We start from the raw sequence: 25,739 nt of genomic DNA on the forward strand, positions 1-25,739 counted from the left end.
ATGCATTGAAGGGTTAACTGAATACTGGTGAAAACTTAATCAGCTGAAACCAATTGTATCTCCAAGTTCCAAAAAACTCAAGTGCTAATTTATCTTATGATGCCGAAAATTTTGTTCCATGAGTACTATATTTAAGAAAAATAGTCATCCATTTTTCTCAATGATATCAATTTCTTTTTCAGAGAATTCGCAAAAGAGCGAGAACGTGTAGAAAATAGACAAGAATTTCTTAAACTCAGAAGACAACAACAATTAGAAAGAGAGCTTAATGGATATGTAGAGTGGATATGCAAAGCAGGTGTGTAAATTTTTAATGGGTTTGAATGAATATTAAAAATGTTAAACTGATTTTTAAGTGTAACTAGCAGTTTAAAAAAAGGAGAATGCTTTTGCGTTAGCCAGACGCAAAATTATTTTCTGATAATTGGATAGCAGGTATGAGATAATAATAATATAATTATAGAAAATAAATCTGAGTCCGGATTTTAAACTCAGGGTGTTATTTGAGAAATATTTTATAGCAATTTAATTTTCTAACACACATCATGCACTAATTCAGAAGTCAAACAACATGTACTTAGTATGTTGTTTGTCTTCTGAATTAGAATATTCATCATGTACTTAGTTTTAAGTTCAAAAGTTGTACAAAATGAAATAAAAATTGTAAACATCGAATTTTCTCAATTTTATCAATTCTTCATCAAAATTTAATTTATACTTTATCGAAATTTAACTTCCTCAGTAAAAATTCAAGATCAGATATCATTCAACGCTTTAAATGCTGCTCTAAAATTTGAATTATCTCTTCTTTTAATTTATGGTTAGAAATGAATTTTTATAATTTTCAATATCTGTCTTAAATATTTTTTTAATCAAAATAGATATTTTTTATTAAGAATGTATTTAAATGAAATTGGTCATGTATTTGGGACTCAAAATTCCTATTCTCTCTCAAGCATATAGAAATCGTAAACTACATTTAACACTGTCTTTCTAATTAAAGTTTAATAGTGTATCGATCTCATTTTTAGGCTGCTTCTTAAAACGTTCAAAATTCTTTCCAGTAACAACTATTTTTAATGTTTTATAGAGGAAGTAATTTTGAATGAAGAACGAACAACAGAAGAAGAAAAATTGCACATAATAGAAGGTAAGTAAATATCTGCCACATTAACAAAAATATCACCAGCTTAATATGAAATTATTGGCGCAATTCCGTTATAGGGACGACAAATAAAAAATCCCCAAACTGTTGCTCATGCCAATGGTGCCAAAAGGAATATGGTCGCTTTTTTGTTCGACAGAAGACCCTATTTCTTCGATTTGTTGTTTGACAGCAAAAATACTTTCTCCAATTTGTTATTCGAGAACAGAAACTGTTTCTTGAGTTTCTCCAACTTTGTATCCAACAGTGATATGCCTTCCGTAGCTTAATATTTGTTTTCTGTTATGGCAATAATTTTCCTTTTCATTCCCTCTTGGTCTTCTTCAGGCTTTTCTTGAACTGACTTGACTGTCCCTTCCATCTTTTTGTCACTATTTCATCGCTTCTTGCCGCGCTTTTATCAATGAAGATTTGCATATTTTAGGGTTTCTTTCTATGCTTTAACGGATTCTTGGCCCATTTCTATCTCTTCTTTAAAGGAATTTAGGGCCCCTTCCATCTTCTCTTCGAATAAAGCAAATACTGTAACCAGCTGTCTTAGTTGTTGATCAATCGCTCTTGTAACCGACATTCCATCCCATTTCTGACACCAAAATTTTGGCCTGATGACGGGATTGTAATGTATTAAATGCACGCAACCAACGATTGCTTCATAAAATTTACATAAAAGAAACACTTTACAGTCCTGGAACGTTCCACAAAATTACCCGAACAGCTTTTCTCAGTATAACATCACAATCAGTAGTTACCGCTTCGAATGACTAATAGTAACACTCAATGCAAGCAATGCAAAGCGCATCTAAAAGCCGAAGCTCTCACGGAGATAATACTTCGAAGTCAGCTTTGAACTAAAAACCGAGAACTGATGCTCTCTCAAGTCTCTCCAGTTACTAGCTCTCTTAATTGTTGCTCCATCAAAAAAAAAAAAATTCTGAAGAGAACTTTTCGTGGCGTCTGTGTGTACATACGTACGTATCTCTAATAACTCAACGAGTAGCCTCAGAACGTTGAAATTTTGTATATAGAATTACTATAACATGTAGATGTGCACCTCGTATTTTGTTGTAATCGGCCGAACCAAAAGTATATAAATATATGTATATATATATCCACTCTGTTACTCGGCTCAGTAATCTCAGTTTCTTTATTCTTATATGTTTGTAAATTGTGCATTTTTTGCTTTAAGAAATGATTGAATTATATTGTTCTTATCTTCCGGTTCAGGTTCTTATGCCTTTAGTTAATCTATATGCAATATTTTTAGAATTATCAACAATTTAAAAGTTGTTTAAGTGTCGCTATGCCTAATTAATTTTGCCATGGCATGTTTCTTTACATTTGAAACAGCAGACTAGTGGATTTGTTGCCAATCTAGAGAAACTTAGCTTCACAACAACAAAGATAACGCCTTCTTTTATTATTGCCAATTAAATCATGCTTAATCCATTCTGGAATTTTTTCGAGAAAATAAGTGTTTAAGACTTACTTCGTAAATTTTTAATATAGATATTTTGAGTTTTTGTGTATTTTTGCCTTGTCGGGAAGTGAGAACTGAATTAATTGAATGAAAAATATTGAATCGTCTGTGAAAAACTGTTTCTTTTTTGTTCTGTTTCCTTAATTTCTTTTATACATCGTTCTAAATTTATTATAGTATTTAAATAAAAATGTGGCAACGATTAGATAATTCTTCAAATGATATAAATTTTGTGCATTCTGAGTTATGATATGAACGAAATATAACTGTTAAGTGAACCTAGGGACACAGTGTCTCTATGGTAAACGAATACGGTGAATTTTAAAGAGTGCATTTATTCTATTGTACTTTTCGCGCTATCGACGAAATAAATTTAATTCAATCCAATATTAAACGAAATGCAAGAAAAAATCCGTATAATTTAATATTCCGTACAAGGAAGTCATGTGGTGTACACATCAGATTTTTTTCCTATAGTTTTTAAATATTGCTTTGGACTGGATTATTTTGGTTACGGCAAAGTATATGAAGGCTCTTTGCCTAAGGAAAGGAATGCCTTCCTGAGAAACTTTATAAAGGAACCTGGCTCGTATTCACGTTTAGCATGCGGAAAAGAACAAAAACTAACATGCAGGATTGGAACACTAATCGATCTAGCTGTTTTCAGCTATTTTACCGTTCGACCGCTAATGGGTCTTAAAAATTGTTTTAATTATTAAACTAATGCTAGGCCATTGACCATCCGGTCATTAGACAACGATGTCTGCAGTACTACCATCAGGTCATTAGGCAACGATCTCTCCAGTACTACCATCAGGTCATTAGGCGACGATCTCCCGAATACTTTTTTAACATTACAATCCAAATTATTTCGTGCAAAATATTCGTCTAGGTAAGGAACAATCATGCCTTGTCCGGAGTCACGCAGAACACATTCAGGTGAATTAGTGAGTTTAAAACAAAACAAAAAAAGGCACTAAGACAATCATAACCAGTCAAAATTCTATAATAAGTCACATCGGCAACACAGGGTGAGTCCGGGATATAATAAGTACCACAAATCACACTCCAGGGCTTAACACCAGCTGCTTGGGAAGCTACATGATGAAATGATTGCTTGAAAATTATCTTTATTTTTAATTTAGCAAAGTGTATAATGGCCTTTATAAGACTTTTGGAGAACATCAGTTCCCTTTTTCGTCAAAAGGTCGGCTATCTGTTTCCCATACAGATCACAATGTGATGGTACCCTCTGGGAAAGAAATCTTTCCATGAATCCCTTTAAGGAGCTCCCTGCAACTCTTTATACGGCAACCCCCATTCTCCTGATTGCTTGTCAAAGCCTAGAGAGCAGAGATAGAATCTAAAAAAATGCAGCCTCCTCAAGAGGGGTGTAAGTATTATGTTAATTTTATTAACAGTTAAATTTTAAGTACCTTTCCTATCAAATTCTTAACTTCAACTTACTACTTCTAGCCAGAACGTATTTTTGGAATTTTTCTGAATATTTAATGAGGAGGAGCGGTATTTAAACCGCGAAATCTACTTGCATAATTGGAGAGAATCAGAGTTTCTTCTTTACGCGCGTCTGCCTTTTGGCCACTCTCTCTGTCTCAAAGCTGTTATTAATCTCGGCCGTACTCAGGCTCTTGATAGCTTCGCAGTCATCTGGTGTTTAAGGGGCCAACTGCATTAGAAACTTGATAGCTTCGGCTATATTTCTTTAGTTAATCTTAGTTTCAGTTTAGTTCTTAAGTCTCTTAAGTTCAAGCCCAAATGTCGGCTTTTATTGTACACTCCAAGACGGAGTTTTCTTAAATCCTATTGGAATAATAAAGGGTTAGTTACTCTTCTATCTTGTTGTTTCTTGTCACACGAATTTAAGCGATTATTCGCTAACTAGTTCTTAAGATTCGTCTCTTTCTACAGTAACTGCGAATTACACTAGTGAGAATCTTACACGGTAAAGACGAATAACAAGTTTTTGCAGGAACATATGAGTAACTTCGAGGTCTCCATCAAAGTGAGGTGTAAATGAGCCAGCATGTAGGTGAAATGAAAAAATTTCACTGAAAACTGCAGCAACGAGACCCTGAGCAAAATCCAAAAGAGACCATCAGTGCAGATGTGAAGCCACGCCTCAGAGGAAAACGAGTGTTAATAGTTTCTAAAGCAAGAGCAAGGAATGCAGTTAGGCAAAGATCACGTTTTCTCCCATACAGAACCTAGTCTAATCTAGCATCAAGTACTCTGTGTTCCAGTGGCCTCACAGAAGATAGTTTATAGGGCACATCATTAAAAACGTCACGATTTTAATTTATTTATTTACTTATTTCTAGATTTTAATGCATTTATAAATAATTTAGTTTATAAATAACGTTATTAGTTTTTACCAGTTTCAAAAGAAAAAAATCTTTTAATGCCTTATCTGATTTGCTATAACAGTTTCATATAGTCAGATGTTCATTTTCATTAAAAGTAAATGTGCATGCAGAATTAGGAAATAATTGTATAGACAAATTTTGCTATTTCATGGTCTTGGAATTATATTTTTTGCACCTGATTTTCTTGACAGTAATCACTGCTCTCTGCGAATTACTACTGTAGTTGCAGTTATCTTATTTTTCTTTTCTTTTTTTAACTAAATTCAGTTGATTGCTGTTATTTTCAGTACGCAGATTTCTCGCTAAAATTTAATTCAGAAATAAGTATTTTTTAGCAAAACGTTCTTTCCCTGAGTTCACCGCTACTTCTGCCGCCATTAGTTTTTGGTGTCGACACCTGATTGCTCCTTTTTTACCACGTGATTCCAACTCTTCCGCAGACATACGGATAGAAGTTGAACATGGTTGAACCCCATCCGTACGTCATCCGTCACCGCACATCGACCGGATTGCAGAAGTCAATCAAAGTGAATTCGCTCGCTGATTGGAGAACCACATACGCATACGCAGAAGTGAAAACGGGCCTTCAATGCGTCCTGCGTTCGTTTGCGCCCACTGCGGTTAGAATAAGAGCTGAGCTGATTGAGCAAGGCCATTTTTGCTATCACAGATAGCTGAGTGGTCAGCGCGCTGCTTTGCAAATGGAAAGGTGGCGAGTTCGAACCTCACCCGTAGATGGTATATGATTCAGTTAGCTAACTGTGGACTTAGCCTTATTAGGAAACGTCATATTTACATTGAAGTTCTGCGTCCCATCATGAGTTATGCATCACCGGGTTGGGCCGCCGCTTCTCCTGCTGACATCAAGAAGCTGCAGATAGTGCAGAACGAAATTTTGAGAATTATTACAGGGGCCCATTTTATATCAGAATTGCTCTGCTTCACAATGATCTCAACCTAGAGCCAATGGACGTCTACGTGCATAGACTCAATGATAAATTTTTCAAAAAAGGACTCCTCACTGACGCAGGAAACTTTAGTGCCACACTGAATTACTGCATAGATCCGAAGGACTTTACCATCCGTCCATTTACTGCGCACAGATTGCGCGACCATAATTTCGTGACCTGATTTGTTCCATCTCTCATGCATAATTGGCATGCGTTCTTGAATACATGAGCTTGCATTTGTTTATTTGTAGTATATATTGTCTGTAACATATTCCTGTATATACTTTTCATGTATCTGTTCATACGTTACTGAGTTTTCTGACCGTTCTAGTATTTCACATTACACGTTTTCATCTTAACTGCCTCCCTCGCTAATTTACCTACTCCCATTTGTCAGGTCTATTTGTGACTCATTCAGGGACCATGGTCCGCTTTTCCCTTCTTTTTCTCCTTCATTGCATCCTCCCATTGTGGGAATTCATATGATTGCTTCCATGTGGAGTGCCCTCAGGGCGTTACATCAGCAGAGCTTTCGACAGCCAAGCTTTCTTGGCTAGTAAAGCATAAGCATTAAAGCATTAAAGCAAGGCCATTTTGATCTCCCATGGCCTTGCATTGAGCACCATCGAAAGGTTAATAAGGAAGAATTCCTCGGTTAGAGAGGAATGTTTCAAAGTTTTATTTCCGTTATTATTGCTAAAGAAAACGAAACAGGAATGTGGAAGGTTGTTCCTGTTGACCTTTTGCTATTTATTCTAAAATACGCTTGTTCAGAACAAAGTTCTAAATAATGTACCTAATATACGTACTGCTGCAAACTTTTCTCACAATTGTTGTTACTGTTTCTAGTTGTGATAAGAGATTTTTAAATAAAAATCATTTTCAAACTATAAATGTTTAATTATGCATTTAAGAAATAGTTCTGTACTATTAGCATAGTAATCTGTAATAGGTGGTTTCTCAAACAAATAATAATCATAATAATAATACAAAAAATGATGGAAAAGTTTGAATTGAAAAGTAATGTTTAATTTAATTTCCTCTATCCCATTTTTACATTCTTTAATGTTATTTGCTTTTATCAAGAGGGGCTACAAATTTACAGATTGCCCAGGCAGACAAACTGTGGGTCCGCCGCGAGCGGCAAATGTTCTAACGACTTCAATGGCCAGATATATGTATATTGTGTGTGAAAAGATTTTGAAGCACAGTTGCGATGGCTGAGTGATAGGGCGAGAGGAAGAAGTTGATATCAAACTAAGTTCAGCCAATTATCGTTCTATATTTCCAGATTTCCAGGCACACTAGAATAATTCCTCGTAGATAACATAATCTTCATACAATTACGATAATTTCTTATACGCATTGTTTTTTTTTTAAAGAATGAAACAGGCATTTTAAAGAAGAGAGCGAAAAGATATTAGTAATGTAGAAACTAACAGAATAATAAAGTAATTAACTCGCCAGAGGTATTTATACCAAATTAGGTGCGATTCTAGAGACAAGCTATGATTGATTAATATTGGTTTTAGTTGCCCTTTTCCAGTAGCGTTACATAACGTAGAAAGATCCCGAATTTGGGAGAACAGGTGAATTTAGGGGGAGATCACCCAAATCTAGAATGTTAATTTTGAGGTCGTCAATTATTTTTAAAGCAGCTATCGTATTTTGTTATATCTTACATATATATTATCTTCAAAATCTGATTTATTCATTTAAATTGAAGAAATTTACTGAATAGCAATTTACAGAATACAAATATAGCATTTCTAAGACAATCTTCCACATTTCCAAAAGATTTGGTTTTCTATGAAAACGACTGTTTAAAAGAAATGATGTTCAATACCGATGTTTTATGTATGTTTCAGAAAGACTGGACATTTTCGGAGGTGGTCATCTTAAATTATCACACAAGATGTTTGACTATAATACAGTGCTTCTAAACTTTCAATATTTGCGACCAAATTTTAAGCATAATTTTCCTCGCCCCCCCCCATACAATAACAATGTATTGAATGCAATAATAATATATTTTGACGCTAAAGCTACAATACGACCTAACCGTGCAAATTATCAAGTATTAAATTTTGCATATGCTACTTTTAAGTAATAGATATTTTAAGTAAGTTACCTTTAAATAATAGGATAAGTATTATGTTACTTTTTCTTTCTAATTTTTAAATTGGGACAGATTGCAAATAAATTTTAATTAAATGAAATATTTATTTCCTCAATCATTCACTTCTGAAAGTACAAATGTCATTAGAAATATAGTCTAGTCTCAGTTGCTCTCTATCCATCACATTCTGCTATTCATTACATTCCGCATTCTCGCGGACATCTGCGCAACCTATCGAAAGTCTGCGCAAAAAGTGTAGAAATGCTGCACTTCGTGCAATTCCAGTCAGTTGCGGTCGAGTCGATCCTTCTATCGCTACCGAATCGATCTTGAATCTGTATTTTGTAATTTGCGCGTCAATTGCAATTTACGGTATTAAATAACGGCAGTAGATTTAAATAGAATCATGGATAAATTTTTAAGTTTTAAGCGAACGTTAAACGATAATAAAACACAGATAAGCGTGGATCCGAAAATTAAATCAAGGAGATATTCTCAAGAATACTTAAATTTTGGGTTTACCACTACTGAAGTAAATGAAGAAGAAAGGCCCCTGTGTGTTATTTACTCAAAAAATCTTGGCAGCAGACAGTATGAAATCTAATAAATTTAAACGACATTTGGAAGCACTTCATGGTGAGTACGTTAACAAACCCCGAGAGTTTATTTATTTATTTAATTTTAATTTTTGAATTAAAATTAAAATCATATGAAAAACAAAAAACATTTAATAAAAACTTGTCTGTGAATGAAAAATCTTTACTTACAAAGTCTTATATAAAATGGCCAGATGTAAAAAGCCTTACACCATTGGCTAAGAGCTTATTTTGCAAGCTGCAGTTGAAATCGTAGAGACTATGTTTGAAGATAATTTGGCTAAAGATTTGCAGTCCATACCTCTATCAAATGATACTGTTGCCCGTCCAACCTATTATATAGCTGAAGATGTACAGCAGCAGCTTTTCGGGAAGTTCCGCGACAAATTATTTTCAATTCAGGTTCATGAGCCACAGATAGCAATAGAGATGCTCATTTAATTGCGTATGTTCGATTTTGTGATGGTATGTACTCTTTTGTAAAGCAATAAGATTCAAAGCAACAGCATTTTTTGATATTTTAAATAATTTTATAAACGAGGCAAATAAAGAGCGGAAAAATTGTGTCGGAATATGCACCGTTGGTGCTCGTACAATGTCTGGAAGATTCCAAAGTGCGCAAGCACTTGTGAAACAAAAATCTCCACTGTGCATCTGAACACGTTGCATGATCCACAGAGAAGCTCTGGCTTCCAAAGAAATGAATGACCAAGAAATGGTCTGAATACTGTACCAACGGCAGTTGTGACCGTAGTAAATTATATAAAAATGAGACTTCCAAAATCAAGAATCTTCTCTGTGAAGAAAACATGGATGCAGTGCATTTGTAGAGATATTAGGTTATTGAGAAGCAGGAGATATGAAAAATGAGCAATGTCTTCGCCGGGACTCGAACCACGGACCTCTCGAATACGCGCCGATTGTGCTGACCACTACACTACGAAGGCAAGAGAAATACCCTATATACTTCCCTTTTAAAGAGCAACTGGGATTTAGGGGACCCAATCGCTAAATTCTGGTAGTGAAGAATCATCATTCACCACCTTTTTTAGTTCAGGCACCACTGTAGATTTATTAGGATGTTTAGAAAGCAAAAGTCATGAAAAATGAACAATTTCCTCGCCGGGATTCGTACCACTGGACCTCTCGAATACACGCCGAGTTTGCTAACCTCTACACCATGAAGGCATGCTAAAAGGGCGGGAGAAATACCTTATACATTCATCGTTGCTAGCTTATTGCGAGGCAAGATAGTTATCACATGGGAAATTCTTGCAATGTGTTTATAAATCAGGAGGCAAAATTGCCGCTTTTCTAGAAGAGGAAAACCGACATGAAGCTGAGAAGTTTCGAGATGGTTTATTTGTGATGAAATTGAGCTACTTGGTCGATATATTCGTGAAATTAAATACATTGAATCGTCAACTCCAAGTAGCAAATATACATGTGTTAGAGACGAAGGATAATATTAATGCTTTTTGTAGAAAATTGGAATTATGGAGCGGAAATTTAAAGCAAAAAAATCTAGAAATGTTTGAAAATGTGGATAAATTTACAAGGCAACATGTCAAAGTTGTTTTTGAAACTTTTGAAAATCACTTAACCATGCTGGCAAAGAATTTTAAAAAGAATTTTCTTGTTGACGACAACTTGACAGCAAATTACGAGAGGGTTAGGGATCCATTTCAAAATACTCGAGAAGGACTTCCAACTGCCGAAGAAGAAATCTTCATAGATTTCACGTCAAGTGGCGAAATCAAAAGGTAATTTAGTAATAAATCACTCTTTGAATTTTGGGCAGAGATGGATAATGAATTTTCTGCACTGAAAACAAAAGCATTTCGTATACTATTACCATTTCCAACATCTACCTTTGTGAAACCCGATTTTCTGCGGTGACTGCTCTGAAGACAAAACATAGGTCTCAATTAAAAAGAAAAAGAACTTTGAGTGTTAGTTTCTAATATTAAACCTCCCTTTGAATAACTCTGCTCTGACAGACAAGCCCATGGAAGTCACTAGAAATTATTAAACTTGTTCTTAATTTAGTATTGATAAATTAATTATCAAATACATTGTGCAGTACTGGTACATTTAGAAGTACATTGCATCAATGCAATTTTTTATTATGTCAGAATGTATTTTGTTTTGCCTCCTTTTATTAAATTAATAATATTTTAAATAATCTTTTTTCGATGTTTCGATATGCTCGCCCCCTCCCACGTATCGCGCTATCACATTCCCAGAATGGCTGACATAATATCATTGAGATATATTTTTTACTTTACCTCTCCTATCACTTTTCTTTATGAGGTAAAAATTTTGTAATGTCCAGTGCTGAATAAATCAAATCAAACTTCCTAAATGAGACAAGAATAAAAGGTATTTTCCGTTTTGCCGTCGCAGGCGTTAAAGTCGCCAAAATGTACAACTGACACCAAACGGAATATCCTCGCTGGTAACCTTTTACGTCTCATTTTCAAAACAAATCCCACCCATTTCTTATAATATTGATTGTTTCTTTCAATACTGGCATACAACTATATAGAATTTTTACTAGATAGTTCAATTTTATGCCCTAAGGCATTCGCGGTAGTTAAGTCAATTAGAATGCAACCACACCGCTCACCCGAAGGCGAAAATATAGAAAAGTCAAAGCCAACGGTTTAATTCATCAACTCGAATGAGAATGCACTAACGGAGTAAAACACTGCGGTTTTACATAATTTCTGAGTAAGCTATTCCTACGTATTGAAACAATTCTTGCATTTAAACTTTTATTCCAAATTAAGATTTAACTTGAAATTAATGTAGATAATTACTGAGACAATTAATTTTTTTTGTAGCGTAGTTTACGTGAGATGAGATCACTAGGGGTCACACGATATGAACCGGCAAATCAGGATTGTTGAACTATGAAAGCATAGTAAATTCCTAAATAAATATCTTTTTACAAATTTATTGTCTTTATTTATTGGCTTTTTGCAAAATTTTAAACGATATTAAAATGTTCATGCCTTCAAAATAAAAAGTTCTTAGAACTAACATTTGTTAACATTTCTTATGTCTATACTGTATGTTGTCGCCAATAAAGTCTGTTTGACGAGATTTGCGCAGGCAAAACGGAAAAGTACCGAATAAAAATATAACCTATGTATCATTTGCTTTTTAAGGGACCAAAAAAAAGAGAAAGATATCTTTGATTATTAATAATTGTTATCCTAGCGTTTATAATCCTGTCGAAAAAAGAATCAGCGTCTTAATATTGCTAAATCTGCAGAAGGCTATGAAGGAACAAAAATATATTAAATTATTATTACGGCGCTTAACATTGCGCAAGTGAATGGTAATATTTTCTAAGATAATCATCGAAGGTATTTTCTTTTTGCTCTGAAAAAGCCCTATAGACTACCGTAGAAATCATTTTCTTCACTCTCTAGTATTCCTGATGGTGTTCGTAGCTTAAGGCGTCACATTATTAAATCTTAATGCGGTGCTTCTATAGTTACCGGAGTCATTAGCTTCAACTCTCTTTGGCAAAAGATCCCATTTTGAAATCGGCGGGAATCCTGCCAAAGGTAGCAACCCCTATCAGAAATCCATTGCAACGTCAGCGCCAAACATCGACAAAAGGCAGCCATCGACAATCCAAACATTCTTATGCCTATGTGGGATAATAGCATAACCTGGTACACGGATTTGGAGATCCAACCCCCATCGAAAAGTAACATGTCCAAAGATGTCAGGAATAAGTGATTCTAAAAGCATTCTGAGATCCATAAATTTACGAAGATATTATACGCACATAGCATCGCATTTCAAACACTCCACACACACATAAAAAGGCAAGCTGTCGAGTTGATGTAAGAAACAAAAATTACAGGACATTTAATTGGTGAAAGGTTAGTAAAAAACTTGAAAGGCACATTATTAATTTACATTTAAAAAAATACGATCGAAGAGCAAAAAATGCCAAGCACAGAAAAGTACACCATAATACTCAGAAATGCTAAATGGAAAATTATACTAAAATTCCAAAATAAATATCATACACAATAACATACAAATGCGAAAACTGGAATTATTTTATGTGTAAGAAAGTATTTGTACTAAAATTTTCTGGAAGCTAGAGAACAAACAATACGAACATTTTTATCAATGGAGTTTAGGAAGAAGAAAAAAAACTAACTGGCTCCAGTGAGCGTTGACAGAAGAAGACATGCAAGTAATTTTTGCGTGATTAATTCAGAGTTACTCAAGGGTTAACACTAGTCGTATTAGCTAACTTTTTACAAAGAACAAAGTATATCCGAACACAGAATTATATTCATTGATTGAAGCTCATTTTTAGAGAGACTTAATCTCATTGTTGATGCGATAATCTCAACTGTTGAGCAATTTTAATCGTATTGGCTGTGTTTTAAAGAATACAGTATATTCTATGAGGTTTCCATTTAAATGAAACGAGACATTCGCACCAGCGGTGCGAATAGCTAACATTAACAACGCATGCGCTTTGAGTTGTCGGATCCGTCATTTGAACCGAACCGAATCGAAAAGAAGGAATCCTAAGAACGTAAACTGCCCAAAGTCTGTTGTAGTGAGTCTCTCTTTTTTTTTTACAGGCAGGCTACTACGTTGACATAGTTTATCATTTTTTAAGCGTTAGCGACTCAAAAGATTAGAAAAGAAATGTGTTCCTTTTCTTATATATATAAAAAGAAGGAACACGTTTCTTTTATTTATGTATATATAAAAAGGGCAGATTTTTGTGTTTACATAAACTATTCCAACCGTTCGTTCTCCTGAACGGTAAGAATAGTTTAAATGACTGATTTGGGAGAGGCAGTAAAATCTCATTTACATTTTTTGTACTTCTTAGAATACATTTAGATTCCCATATGAGTTTTGTAAAATCAAGATTTTTGTTCATTCCTCTTTGAAATTTTTCGCCTGAGAAAAGGGACATTAAAAATTAGACAGATTATGTCTGCGTAGAAAATTTAGACATGAAATAACTTAAAAGCGATAAAATAAACTATTAAATTAACAGTCATATCATACTGGTTATTAACAATATTGTATGCTTGTTTCATTTTTCTACGAAATACTCAGAATTTCTATGAAAATATTCATTTTCAGAACACAAAAAATATTTCAAAGAACTTTGGGATATTAGTACAAACACATTAATTAATTAAATTTAAATAAATAATGGGATGTAATTTAAAAGACAAAAATAATTTAATGTAAGAGGTTCAGATTGAAAAATTTGCACACGCAAATGAATTATCAGATTTTATTTCATAAATAACTTTAACATATAAACATGTGTGGACACTGAAAAAGTAATGCATATATAAGAATTTTCAATACGTTTTGTTATTTAATGATAAATTCTGACAGTTCTATGCTATAAGACTAGGGTCTAAGTTTGCATAAAAATTCTGTGTTAAATAAAAGAATTTAACTCTTTATGAATATGAATATAAGCGCTTATGATAACTCTTTATGAATATGTCCTTTTTTACATTCAAAGGTAACATATTCGTACAGTAAGGTTTCACGATTTTTATGACCCTCGTAAAATTTTCCCGTTCTCATTTTAATCAAAACAGCAAAATTTTAATTTTCATATACTAGTTTTTTTACCCTTTCAAATTCAAAATATATGGAAAACTTGCTTCCACAATCAAAAGGCAAGAAATTTGTTTTTGTCACATCCATCGTTCTCAAACAAATAACACGTAAATTTCAGTAACAATAACTAAAAATTAATTAACAAAGAAATCGCATTCAAGAAAGATAAGCAGAAACTGTTGACAACCCTGGCTATCGCTGAGCACCACCTGCCTTACGGCACTCCACCTACCTTACGGCAAATCGGCGTAAAATGGCTATGCCTGTGTTGGTTGTGCGCATGCGCTAACGTAGGTGGTGCGATTCAAGGTCCGTAGAAAGAACAGGTTAGCTCACTTGGTGTAAACAAACTAAAATGCGTTCTCGCTGTCTATTGGATGTGACGTCACTGAAGTTTTCTCTCCTCAGATCAACAAAGATTTTTGCATTGATTTAAACTGAATGTAAGCTTGTGCGCGACTGTGGAAACTCATTCGTTTTTTTTTTTTTTTTTTTTTTTTTTTTTTTTTTTTTTTTTTTTAATTTTATTATTATTTTTTTTCTTTCAAATATAATTAAATTTATGTAGTATAATGGTTGGTACGCACTGCGCGATTGCATTATGCACCAATAATGCAGGCAAAATAAAAAATAATCAGCAAAATGTATTATTTCATAGGTATAGAAACTTATAGTGTTTTTGATTTGATGCAAGTTATTTTGAATTTTCGGGTTACTTAAATTAATTTATTCATTAACATATATAGAAACTTCTATGCATTTTATTAGATGTATTTAAATTCCAACGGTTTTGAATACTGTTGTGAATTGTGACAGATGCATATAAATATGCTTAAATAGTTTTAAATTATGTGTATGTAGCTCACTGCATTAACTAACTCGTGTTACACATGGAAAAATGGCCATGCAACCAGCCTTTTATCCAGGAGTTGAAGTCAAACCACCAGTGTTCAGCTGATGGACCTTGTCAATTACTTAGAATTTTAGCCTATTGTACTGTTAATATGGTACATACCAGAAATACAATATCATTAATACACGGGGTACCTGTAAGCAATGCAACACCGCAGAGTACAGAAAGCAACATATAAGAAGTCCACAATTCATTTGGCGAGCAAATTAAGTTGTATTATTATACTTAAGGCTATCAGTTCTGGATAATTTAGTTACGGTAATTTTGCAAAGATAGTAAAGCAGTTCCTTCAGCAATATTAATTTTCTAATTATTAAGGCTTTTTTCTTTCATATTATTTGAAAACAGAGTAATAAACAGCATGCATTTAAATGCAATCAAAATTTAGGAAATGTATGATTTAAGAATATAGAAACGTTTAAAAAAAACAAATATGCTAAAATTCTTGTAAAATATAAAATTTCATTTTCTATCTGTACTTATAATTTGTTATGATTTGTATTATGAAGAATAATATAACTTAAGCAATTATTTTATTTATTATAGTTTTAAAATTTGCATTCCATTACTATACAGTTCACCATGATATATTTCATACAAAATTTCATTTATAAAATTAAGATCCATATTTACTAAGATTTTGTTGAATGTAGTATTAAAATTTAGTACCAATTTTGACTTTTTCATTTAATTTTATAGATTTACCTGCAGAATTATATTTTGCTAGTATCTACAAATGTAATCATTATGTCCGTGGGGATATTGTACACAGGTCATCATATTAAATAAACATCCACCCTTTTTCCATGTGTTCACAGAAAGTACGATGACAGTCAAATGACGTTAAGATAAACTGCATAATGTTTTTATGAGTGCATTTATCTGTGTATGAATAATATTTTTCCACAACTAAACTGATAAATCTAATTTTTTTATTCATAGAATGGTTAAACTGAATATGCTCAATGAAATGTAATATTTAAGTTATTATATAAACATATTTCTTTTTTGATACCAAAACAAACTCATTTTTTATATAAAAAGTTAACATCTTCTATCTGAATACTTTTGGAAATTTTTATTTTTTATTTTTGCTAAAAAGTAAAATTCAAAGAATTAAGATTTAAATTAAAATTAAGTCTCAATTTTTATATAGAATTACATAATGCAGCTTCTGATTTTAAAGAGTCTGCTGATTAAGTATTACACTTCCTTTCAGTTATAGCTTAAATAGTTCATTTGTTTATGTTTCTTGTTGCTGCTTTACATCAAGAAATTACAAACAAGTTTTAGAATCTAGCGACTTATAATTTCATGCAATTTCTTTTTTTTTTTAATCTATTAAAATTAATCATATATTAGAGGAAAAGCTCATGTAAGTTCATCTGAAAAAAAAAAAAAGAAAGAAAGAAAAGCCACAAGTCAACTAAGATTTCTAAATGAAACAAGTACTGCAGAAACAATTGGACTGAAAGTAGGCTTTAGCAAAAAAACTAATTTAAATTTCAGCCAAATTAGATTCCAAACCTTAGGGACAAGTCTGTACAGCTTTATAGAATAAATAATCTTAATTTGAATTTCTTCTATATCGCTACACTCAGGGCTTAATTTCTAAAATTAGAAGTGCCGGAACCCTATGGAAGACCGTTAGTAAAGAGGAACAAGAATAAATAAATAAATGAAATGACTATTAAAATCATTTATCATTTAAAAATTAAATAGTTAATTATTATGAAATTAATAAATAATTATTTAATTAATATTAGCAATTAATATTTATTAATTATTATCTAACAATTCATTAATTATTATTTATTAAAATAATTCAATAAAATGTAAAGAGGTAAATGAACATTTAATAAGCGATTTTTAATATAATTTTATTGCTGCTAAAAATAAAATTTTTGAGATTAAATTTCTACTGAAATTGTAGTTCCGTTAATTACATAAAAGAAGTGCCGGAGCCTTCTTATGTAGGGTTCCGATGCGCTCCGGCTAGAATTATCATTTATCCCATGAACTGAAAAGTACCGGAGCCGGCACAATTTAAGCTCTGACTACACTACATATTTTCCAGTTCTTGTGAAATGTGGGTTTTCAGTCTGTTGAAGCTAAAATGAGTAACGGTATAAACAGCTGAATCTTGAATAGCAAATTCTGTAAGGAAGTTTGGAAGATTTTTGGTGAAACAATAAATTACTGAGGGAACTTTTCGTAATTAAAACTTATTCTATACAGTAAACAATATTTTAGGTAGATAAGTTTCAACTCCAAATATTAGAATTTTTACTTTTCCGCTGAAAAACAGAAAATATTTCAAAAGGAAATACGAAACTACTATTAGGAGATGCTACAGCGAACTTCAGTGACGTCACAGCCGAACGAGTCGCTGGTTTTTCGTTTGTTTACTCCAAGTGAGCTAACCTGTTCTTTCTACGGACCTTGGGTGCGATTAACCTAAGTCTATTTGGACCGTCTGTGCGATTAGCCACTGCACATTTTTTAATCCAGCCCTTGCAGAAAAACAAGGAAAAATATTTTAGAAATTGAGAGTTCATGTTAAATGTTAAAATCTAATGACGCAGCGTACTAAAATACAATTCGTAATTTATGTTACCCGATAAAACTTCCTTAACATCATATCGCTGCCGGGGCCGAAATTTTGTTAACCACGTGTGACCATAAGTAAGTTCGTTTTAAGAGGGCTTTATTATACCAAATTATCCACCGAGTGGAACATTGTTCAGCTCAGAAAAATCCATTAGAAACTCACTGAACAATTCCATGAGAAATCTCGTTTTATTGATAACGAAGTATTAATACATATGACTGTGACATAAATGACTTTTAGGTAATGTTGAACATCGAAGAGCAATTCTGAATGCAAATATTACTTAATATTATTGATTTTACCCTTGCCTTCTAGCTTTTACTTTGCTATATAGATATTTGTACTATGCGAATTGAATAGGAAAACTGTCTTTTGGCAGGAAGATTGCCTTGAACACAGAGACACTGGTGTTTGCAATACTCCACTGAGGCTAAATAAAACTTGTGTAATTCCATTCAGCTTTGGATAAACGTTCGTTTGAATTTGAGCAAAGAATTTCAGATTGCAGTGTAAATACAACATGACTATTCATTTCTTTTAATATCAACGTAATCTAAATGTAGAGCATACCAGCTGCTAAGCCACTCTTTGTAACTTTAAAATTATAATTTGAGAGATAACGACTACTACTTCTACTATGAATTGTAAACCGCGAAATTTTTTGCTCATGATCGAAAGTTTGTGTTTTTTGGCAAATATTAGTATAGTGTATGTTTGTATGGGTTATGGCTTCCCGTAATTTTTCTAAAGAAGCGCAAAAGACCATTCCTGCTGAATTAGATTTTTGTTCAGCATCATTTGATGCAGCTAAAGCATTAGCCGCTGATAGCATTTATCTACCTTTTCCAAAGGCGAAAACTTATAATAATATTGCTGAATATTATTCGCACTTTTTCGCAAAAAAAGCTTCTGGTAATGTTTCTAGCAAGACTCTGAAAAAGGATAAACGTTCTGATGATATAGAAAGAAATTATGATTGGTTTCATGCTACATTAAAATTTCGATGGTCAGATAATTCATATGCTTCTAAAAAGAGTAAAAGACGTAAAGGAAAAGTGTTAGAAATTTTTGAAAAGAGGAGGAAAGCATTGCAAAAGTATTTAAGCCGTTGTCCTAAAAAAGCTATCAGTTTGCCGCCGTTGCGATCTAACAAATCTATAACAATAAAAGTCAGTCGTCATATATTTAAAAGTTATTTTAAGAAAGCTGAATTTCACAATTTAAATAATGTTATGGGTCATACTGTTCAGAAAAATATTCAAAGTGAGCTGACTAAAGGAGTGAAAAGTAATTCTGAAGAACCTTCTGAGCATTTACTGAAAAATGAAAGGCAGTGTGAAGCTATGAAAAATGTTTATTGTTCTGATGTTGTAGAAAATGAAGCGTTAAATTCAGCGCTAACTACATTCTGTAATAACACTGCTCAAGTAGAAAACGTAAATAGGAAGGGTACAAAGAAAACATGTGAAAGCAATATTGAAATAGTTCCTAATTCAGAGACGGATCAAAGTGCAATCTCCAATAATGTACAATTAGAAACTGAAAATAATGTAAAGAAAATATCTGAGAATAAGAATGAGATAATTAACAAGCCAAAGAAAAATGAATTAAATTCAGATTTATTCTTATCAGTTCTTTTGAATGAATCAAAAAGTTCTGTATATGATCAAAAACAGGTTCTTCTTAGTGTAGCTGAGGCTGCTGGAATACATAGTATAGATGAATTGTATTCTAGAGTTATGCAATCAACAAGAAATGATTCTTCTTCTACTTTACATGGTACATTTCCTCTTAAGCCAACCAATTGTGTTGCTGAGAAAGCAGAGAAAACAACTAATTTCAAATCTGGACTGAAACGGTATAACAGGAATGCTAAAAACATAATGAAAGAAAATATTCCTAATAATACTAGCGGGTGAATAATTATATGTGGTAAATATTCCTGTTAGATGTAATTCATTATAACAAATATTTATATTTTAAAATAAAGTGTATTTTTGTGAGTTTTAAACCTGTAAAGTGTATACTGAATATAGTTTGAGAGCTGCGAAAACTTTTTAAGATGCCGTGTTTTGTAAAACCTTTTAAGTGAGCTGAAACTTTAAATTATGCAAGAAATTTTCTTTTAATTATAGCTGTCAAGTTTTCTATTATTAAACTATGTTATATTACTGTGATTTTTTGTTGGTATGCTTTTCATTATAATTTTCACATAAAAAATGGAACAAAAGTAAATACGGCTTTTCAAAATGTTTAAATTATTTTATTTTTTCTCTTTTTGTGCACCTAACACTCGTAATTTTAACAAAGTATTTATTGTCTGAATGATATTGAACTGTGTAGTATTAGTTAATTTTATCGATATATCTCCGTACAGTCAAAAGTCGTTAATTCGGACACCCATAATCCGGAATGATCTATAATCCGGACCTCAAATCTACAAACTTTCTGCGCATGCGTCGCTTTGACGCATGCGCGTAAGACCTTTACGGCTGCGAATATGCGTGTGCGCATGCGCATAATACGTTTACGCAAACGCGTTTAATGTATAACGGACGGTATAAGCTAAGCTGAAATTATCTAATTCAGGTAATGTTGCAGATTGCGTTGTTCCTTAATCTTCGAATTGGATCCAGCTTATCATTTTTTGCAGACTGTTACAGCAATTTTATAAAAGTAAGCTTGAACTTTCGATTATATCAAATAGAATTTCCGATATATATTTACTAATATGTAAAGGATCTACAAAGCGAAAGTATGTTTCGAAGTCCATTAAACCAAAAGTGGAATTGCTGCAAAAAATGGATAAAGGCATATCCTTTGATTATCTAATCATTCTGAAATATGTTTATCAATTTCATGCTGCTCTGTGGGGGAAGGGAAACAACACGGCGCACAATGAATTGGAAGTTGATCTGTCAGCACTATCCTTATCTTCAGGGCAGATGTTTTTATTTTATTTGTCTTATAATTCCTTACTAAATGTAGTATTTTATCTCGATGTACTCCGTCTTTGATATGATTTAAATCAAATTCCTCCTCATTATAATTCGCTTCCGATAGTGAAGAAAGTGACACAGAGGTTATTGAAAACGAAAAATTTCGATTGACAAATTAGTCGGTATTCTCGACACAGCAATTATAGGAACTTTGTAACTGAAGAAGAAATTATGTCTGTTTATAGAATTAAAGAGAAAGTATTATCACATAAAACAAAGCAACTTAAACAACTTACATTGAAAGAAATGTTTAATAAAAAAAACAAATAAATATTAAGGTTTTTTTTTTTTTTTTTTTTGTAAATTTTGATATCCTTTAGATCATAATTGTTCTTTATTTCATAAATTACGGTTTCATATTTTTAATTTTATAACTTCTGCATGCCATCTTACCAGATTTAAACTGATGATCTATAATCTGGAAAAATCGATAATCCAGAATCGCCGAAGTCCCGACGAGTCCGGATTAAAGACTTTTGACTGTATATGTAAGCTTGTAAATAGTGTTTCTGCTTGTGACTCATTAGTGCTGTATGTGCATATAAATGTAACATGTGCTGTTATACAATAGTAATGAAATTTTGCATTGCTGCTGCTTAAATGTTTATATAAATTATCAAAAATAAGGCTAGTAATTTAGTATTGATTTTAGAATGAACCAAAAGCTACTAGAGCTTTCAAAAGTTTCCAAAAAATGAACAAACATCACAAGAAGCTATGGTTTGTACCAAAATTCATGCCATTAATTCAGATTTTGCCTTAGCGGTAACAACTAAAACAATAAAATTAAAATTTTGCCAAATTACTGTCATTGCTTCTTTTCATTGAATGTGATGGTCAGATGATATTTAATGAAAAGAAGCTATCTTAAATGATATATAATTTGCGTCATTATGTAATGTTTCTCACTGTGAAATTTTCAAAGTGTCTCCTAGTATAGGAAATAATGTTCTGCAAATATGTGATCACTCCATGATGAGTTCAGTTAGATGTAAATAGGAGATTTTACATATGCTAAGGATGATGAGCTTCTAGTATGCATCTGGAACTTCAATAACCCCTCAGGGGAAAAAAAAAAAATTCAAGGAAGCTAGAGATTAGGGTTTATTCAATTGTTCAGGACGAATTACATTTATAAGGAAACTACTTCATACAGACTGGTGTTAAAAGGGAGAGCATCATCTTGCATAAATATGACAGTCTGTAATATTTAGTTCTCAAAGGTTTGGTACTACGTTTGTCGATAACATTGTTCTCTTCTGATTCATATTTTGCAACTACATGCTTTTTAAAAATGAATGAGGTAGTAATGCTGGATGCTGTGAAATCTCACAATATGGTTTGTTACAATGAATATAATATAATGGCTCTTGAAGAAAAATATACTTCATCCAAATGGCATATCTTGATTTCATGAGTTTGGCTGTCTCAGGCCTTCTTTCAAAGTCCATCCATATTCTTTAACTAACACCAACTAAATACATAAGTTAATAAGGGGGTACCAAAACCTGTTAAGTGCTTAGGGCCTCTAGGAAGTCCTAATCTGCCTTGTAAGTTATAATATATTCTACTAGTTCATCGATCCAAAAGGGGGAATCCACTGTAGGTCACTAGTAACTTTGTTCAGTGTCCATGTAACAAATTTTTCCTGTTTATAAATATCACTTAATTATAGTTTTTAGAGTACATTTGAAGTATGTCATGTAACGTTTGCAGCATCCCAGTTTTTTAAACCATCAACAAAAAATTTTAGTCCTATATAAATGATGTATGTAATGAAAACCTATAATTGGGCCATGATATTTTCATCTCTGTCTGTATGCGAAAGTATCATAAAGCTGAAATTGCTAAATTCTAGCTCTTTCACTAGCAATGCTTTGTCAACAAACTCATAGTAAGTGATTAAAATATGTGAACATAAAATTAATATACAAAGCTAAAATTTTATGTGTAGATAACTTATTTTAAAGGTAATATCATTTGCATTTATAAACTTGTGGAACAGGGCCATTAATTGGTGAAATTCTGAATTAGTTTTTTTTTTTCCCCTGCTGCTAGAAAAAGTATGAAATCATGGTTTGAATTTTAGATGCAGACGACAAGTCATATTTATGCAGCTGAGTATTTTGTACATTAAGATATAATAAATCATTTCTTCAAATTAATTATATTTTGTTTTATTAATACGTCAGTAAATTCAATTTAATATTTAATTCCTCAAATATTATCTATAATTTTTACACTTTGGATACCATAAAGTCTATGTGTCTCAAGGACTGTAAATATTCTGTATAGAACTTTCCTATATATAACTGTATATAAATTTATTTTTTTATGAAAATAAACTTGTAAATTACTCACTTTCCTTGGTTTCTCTGCTTATATCGTGAAATCACTGATGATTTCGTGATAGCATAGTTAAGATACTAATTTTATTACTAAAGTAAAAGCAAAATTTGCAGAGTAAATCATGAAATTTTGCAGCTTGAAATTTATAATTTCACACCCAAAGATGTATATTAATATATGTCATTTTTTTTAAATATGCTTATTTAAAATATATAAAATAATCTCTATTATTAAGAAATAAAAGTCTGTATGTTCCTTGCATTGTGGGAAGACAGTGGCACTTAGAGCTGTCAAATGTTGGTCATATGTAGTTTCTCATCTGGATGTGAGCACATCAGAGCCCCAAATTGGAATTTTTGATTTGCTTTTATTTCATATTTGTGTGAATTTAATGAACTCTTCTCTAACAAACTAATTAAAAAGCAGCATGTTGTCACTCTGAAAAATGTAAGATATTTTAGATTCAATTTTAATCAAATGAAAAGAAACATGTTGACTTTTAGCAAAGCACAGGAAATTAATTAAAATTTAATTAATGAACTCCACAATTTAAATAAATGTGTCACTGATGTCCAAAATAAAATATTTTTATCCTTCATTTGCTAGTGTGTTGCCATTTGGCAAAGAGTAAAGTTTTATTTCTTTATTTTTAACATTTTCTACATATTTGATTAACATATTAAGCAATTTGAAAATAATAAAGCTGATCTGCAGTTTTATGTTGTGACTAATAAATGTATGGGTCATCTTTGATAATGTGTGTGTGATTATGGCAAAGCCTCTAGGGCTATCTGCCTAAGGGGAGGGATGCCTTCGTGGACGACTTTCTAAGGGAAACTGGCTCGTATACACGTTACACATGGGGAAAACCACGAAAACGCCCATGCAGCCAGCCCATTCGCGGGATTCGAACCTCGGATCGAACTACCAGTGTTCAGCGACTTTACCGCTCGGCCGCTGGTGGGCCATCTTTGATAATGACACATCAATAATTGCGTATTACATTTATATTGTAAGTGCATCTTTTTAGTAATTTCCAGTTTATAATTCTAAATTAAAATTTTTTCTTTTATATATTTGTTTATCATTCCAAAGTTCATCAAATAAAGGACAGGAGAAAATTAACCTTTCAACTACTAGATAATAAATCTATTGGACCTGAAAGAAATCTCTGACAGAAGTTTTATTATACTGAAAATATTCATGGAAACTTTGCAGTTCTGTGACTTTTATTATATTTTAGTATCTGCATTCGATACAATTAAAATTTTTGTGGCATTACTTACCATACTGATCTATTTATTGGAACTACCATTTATCTGAAGACATAAACAATTAAAATTTCCTAGGATTACTATAAAAATAAAAGGTTGCTAGATTTGTTTATTTATCTTGGTAAATATTGTTTATTGAAGATAAATATTTATCACTAAGTTGGCACAATAGACTCACAAGTATACTTTGTTATAAGCTTTGATCATTCTGCTAACAGACACAAAAGATCATGTGATAAATTAGAACCAGTAAGGTAATGTTTTGAGTTTTGGATTGTTATTTGCAAGTTATACTCCTATTTGATTCATGACTGTCTGAACTGTTAGCTGCCTGTCACAGAAAATGTGTTTCCTAACAATATATTCAGTCAAAATATGTATTGAAATTCTTTGTTGTTTTTTACATAAGAATATCATATTCTTTGAAATTAACAGTCTACACATTTAAAAGAACAGAATCGCATAATATATATATCTATATACACAGTACAAAGTCCGAGATCTGGACTCTTCGAGGCTTCGGCAATTCCAGATTTCGGATTTTTCTGCATATTAGATCATAAATTTCAATCTAGTAAGATGGTATGCAGAAATTATAAAATTAAAAGTATGAAGTCGTGATTTATTAAATAATAAGCATTTGTGATCTAAAAAGTGTCAAAATTTACAAAAAAAGGCTTAATATTTGTTTGTTTTCTTTATTAAACATTTCTTTCAATGTAAGGTATTTAAATTGCTTCATTCTTTGTGCTGATATTTTCTCTTTCATTCTATAAACAGACATAATTTCTTGTTCAGTTACGAAGTCCAACTGTTCAAGTCCTGCAATTGCTGTGTTAAGAATTCCGACTAACTTGTCAACTGAAATTGTTTTGTTTTCAGTAACCTCTCTATCACTTTCTTCGTTATCGGTAGCAGTATTTTCTGGATCTAGAACCATATTACAGATTTTGCCATCTGTTAATTTATTGATAATTAGGACATTGTCATCTCAATGAAGAACTTCTGTTATGTCATCTTCATTTATTACTACTTCTCCATGTTTCTGTAAAAAAAACCCATTAGTTGGAAAATTTAACCTTTGGTTTGCGATATCCGAAAAACTTTCACATTCGCGACTATCATCTTTGTCATCATCACCATGAATTATGGTAACTAGCCATAAATTATACCAAGCATTTTTTAAAGTATCTGAAGACTCATCCTGCCACAATCTTGCAATGCTCCACACAACAGATTTTATGCTAAAATATTTTTTAAAT

At 32.2% G+C, this 25,739-nt stretch overlaps 1 protein-coding gene across 1 annotated transcript in view; it reads left to right on the plus strand.

Moving 5' to 3' along the window:
• The window catches only part of LOC118203144 (voltage-dependent calcium channel type A subunit alpha-1-like), a 381,721-nt gene that overhangs the window by 40,546 nt on the left and 315,436 nt on the right, over window positions 1–25,739 (plus strand). Inside the window, exons 7-8 of the mRNA XM_035375404.2 lie at window positions 183–298; window positions 1,091–1,150. Coding sequence (XP_035231295.1) covers window positions 183–298; window positions 1,091–1,150 — 176 coding nt within the window. The remainder of the gene's footprint in view (window positions 1–182; window positions 299–1,090; window positions 1,151–25,739) is intronic.

This window comes from Stegodyphus dumicola, chromosome 12 (genome assembly GCF_044657685.1).
Source record: "Stegodyphus dumicola isolate Sdum_Otavi_A_Nest chromosome 12, ASM4465768v1".
NCBI classification, from domain to species: domain Eukaryota; kingdom Metazoa; phylum Arthropoda; class Arachnida; order Araneae; family Eresidae; genus Stegodyphus; species Stegodyphus dumicola.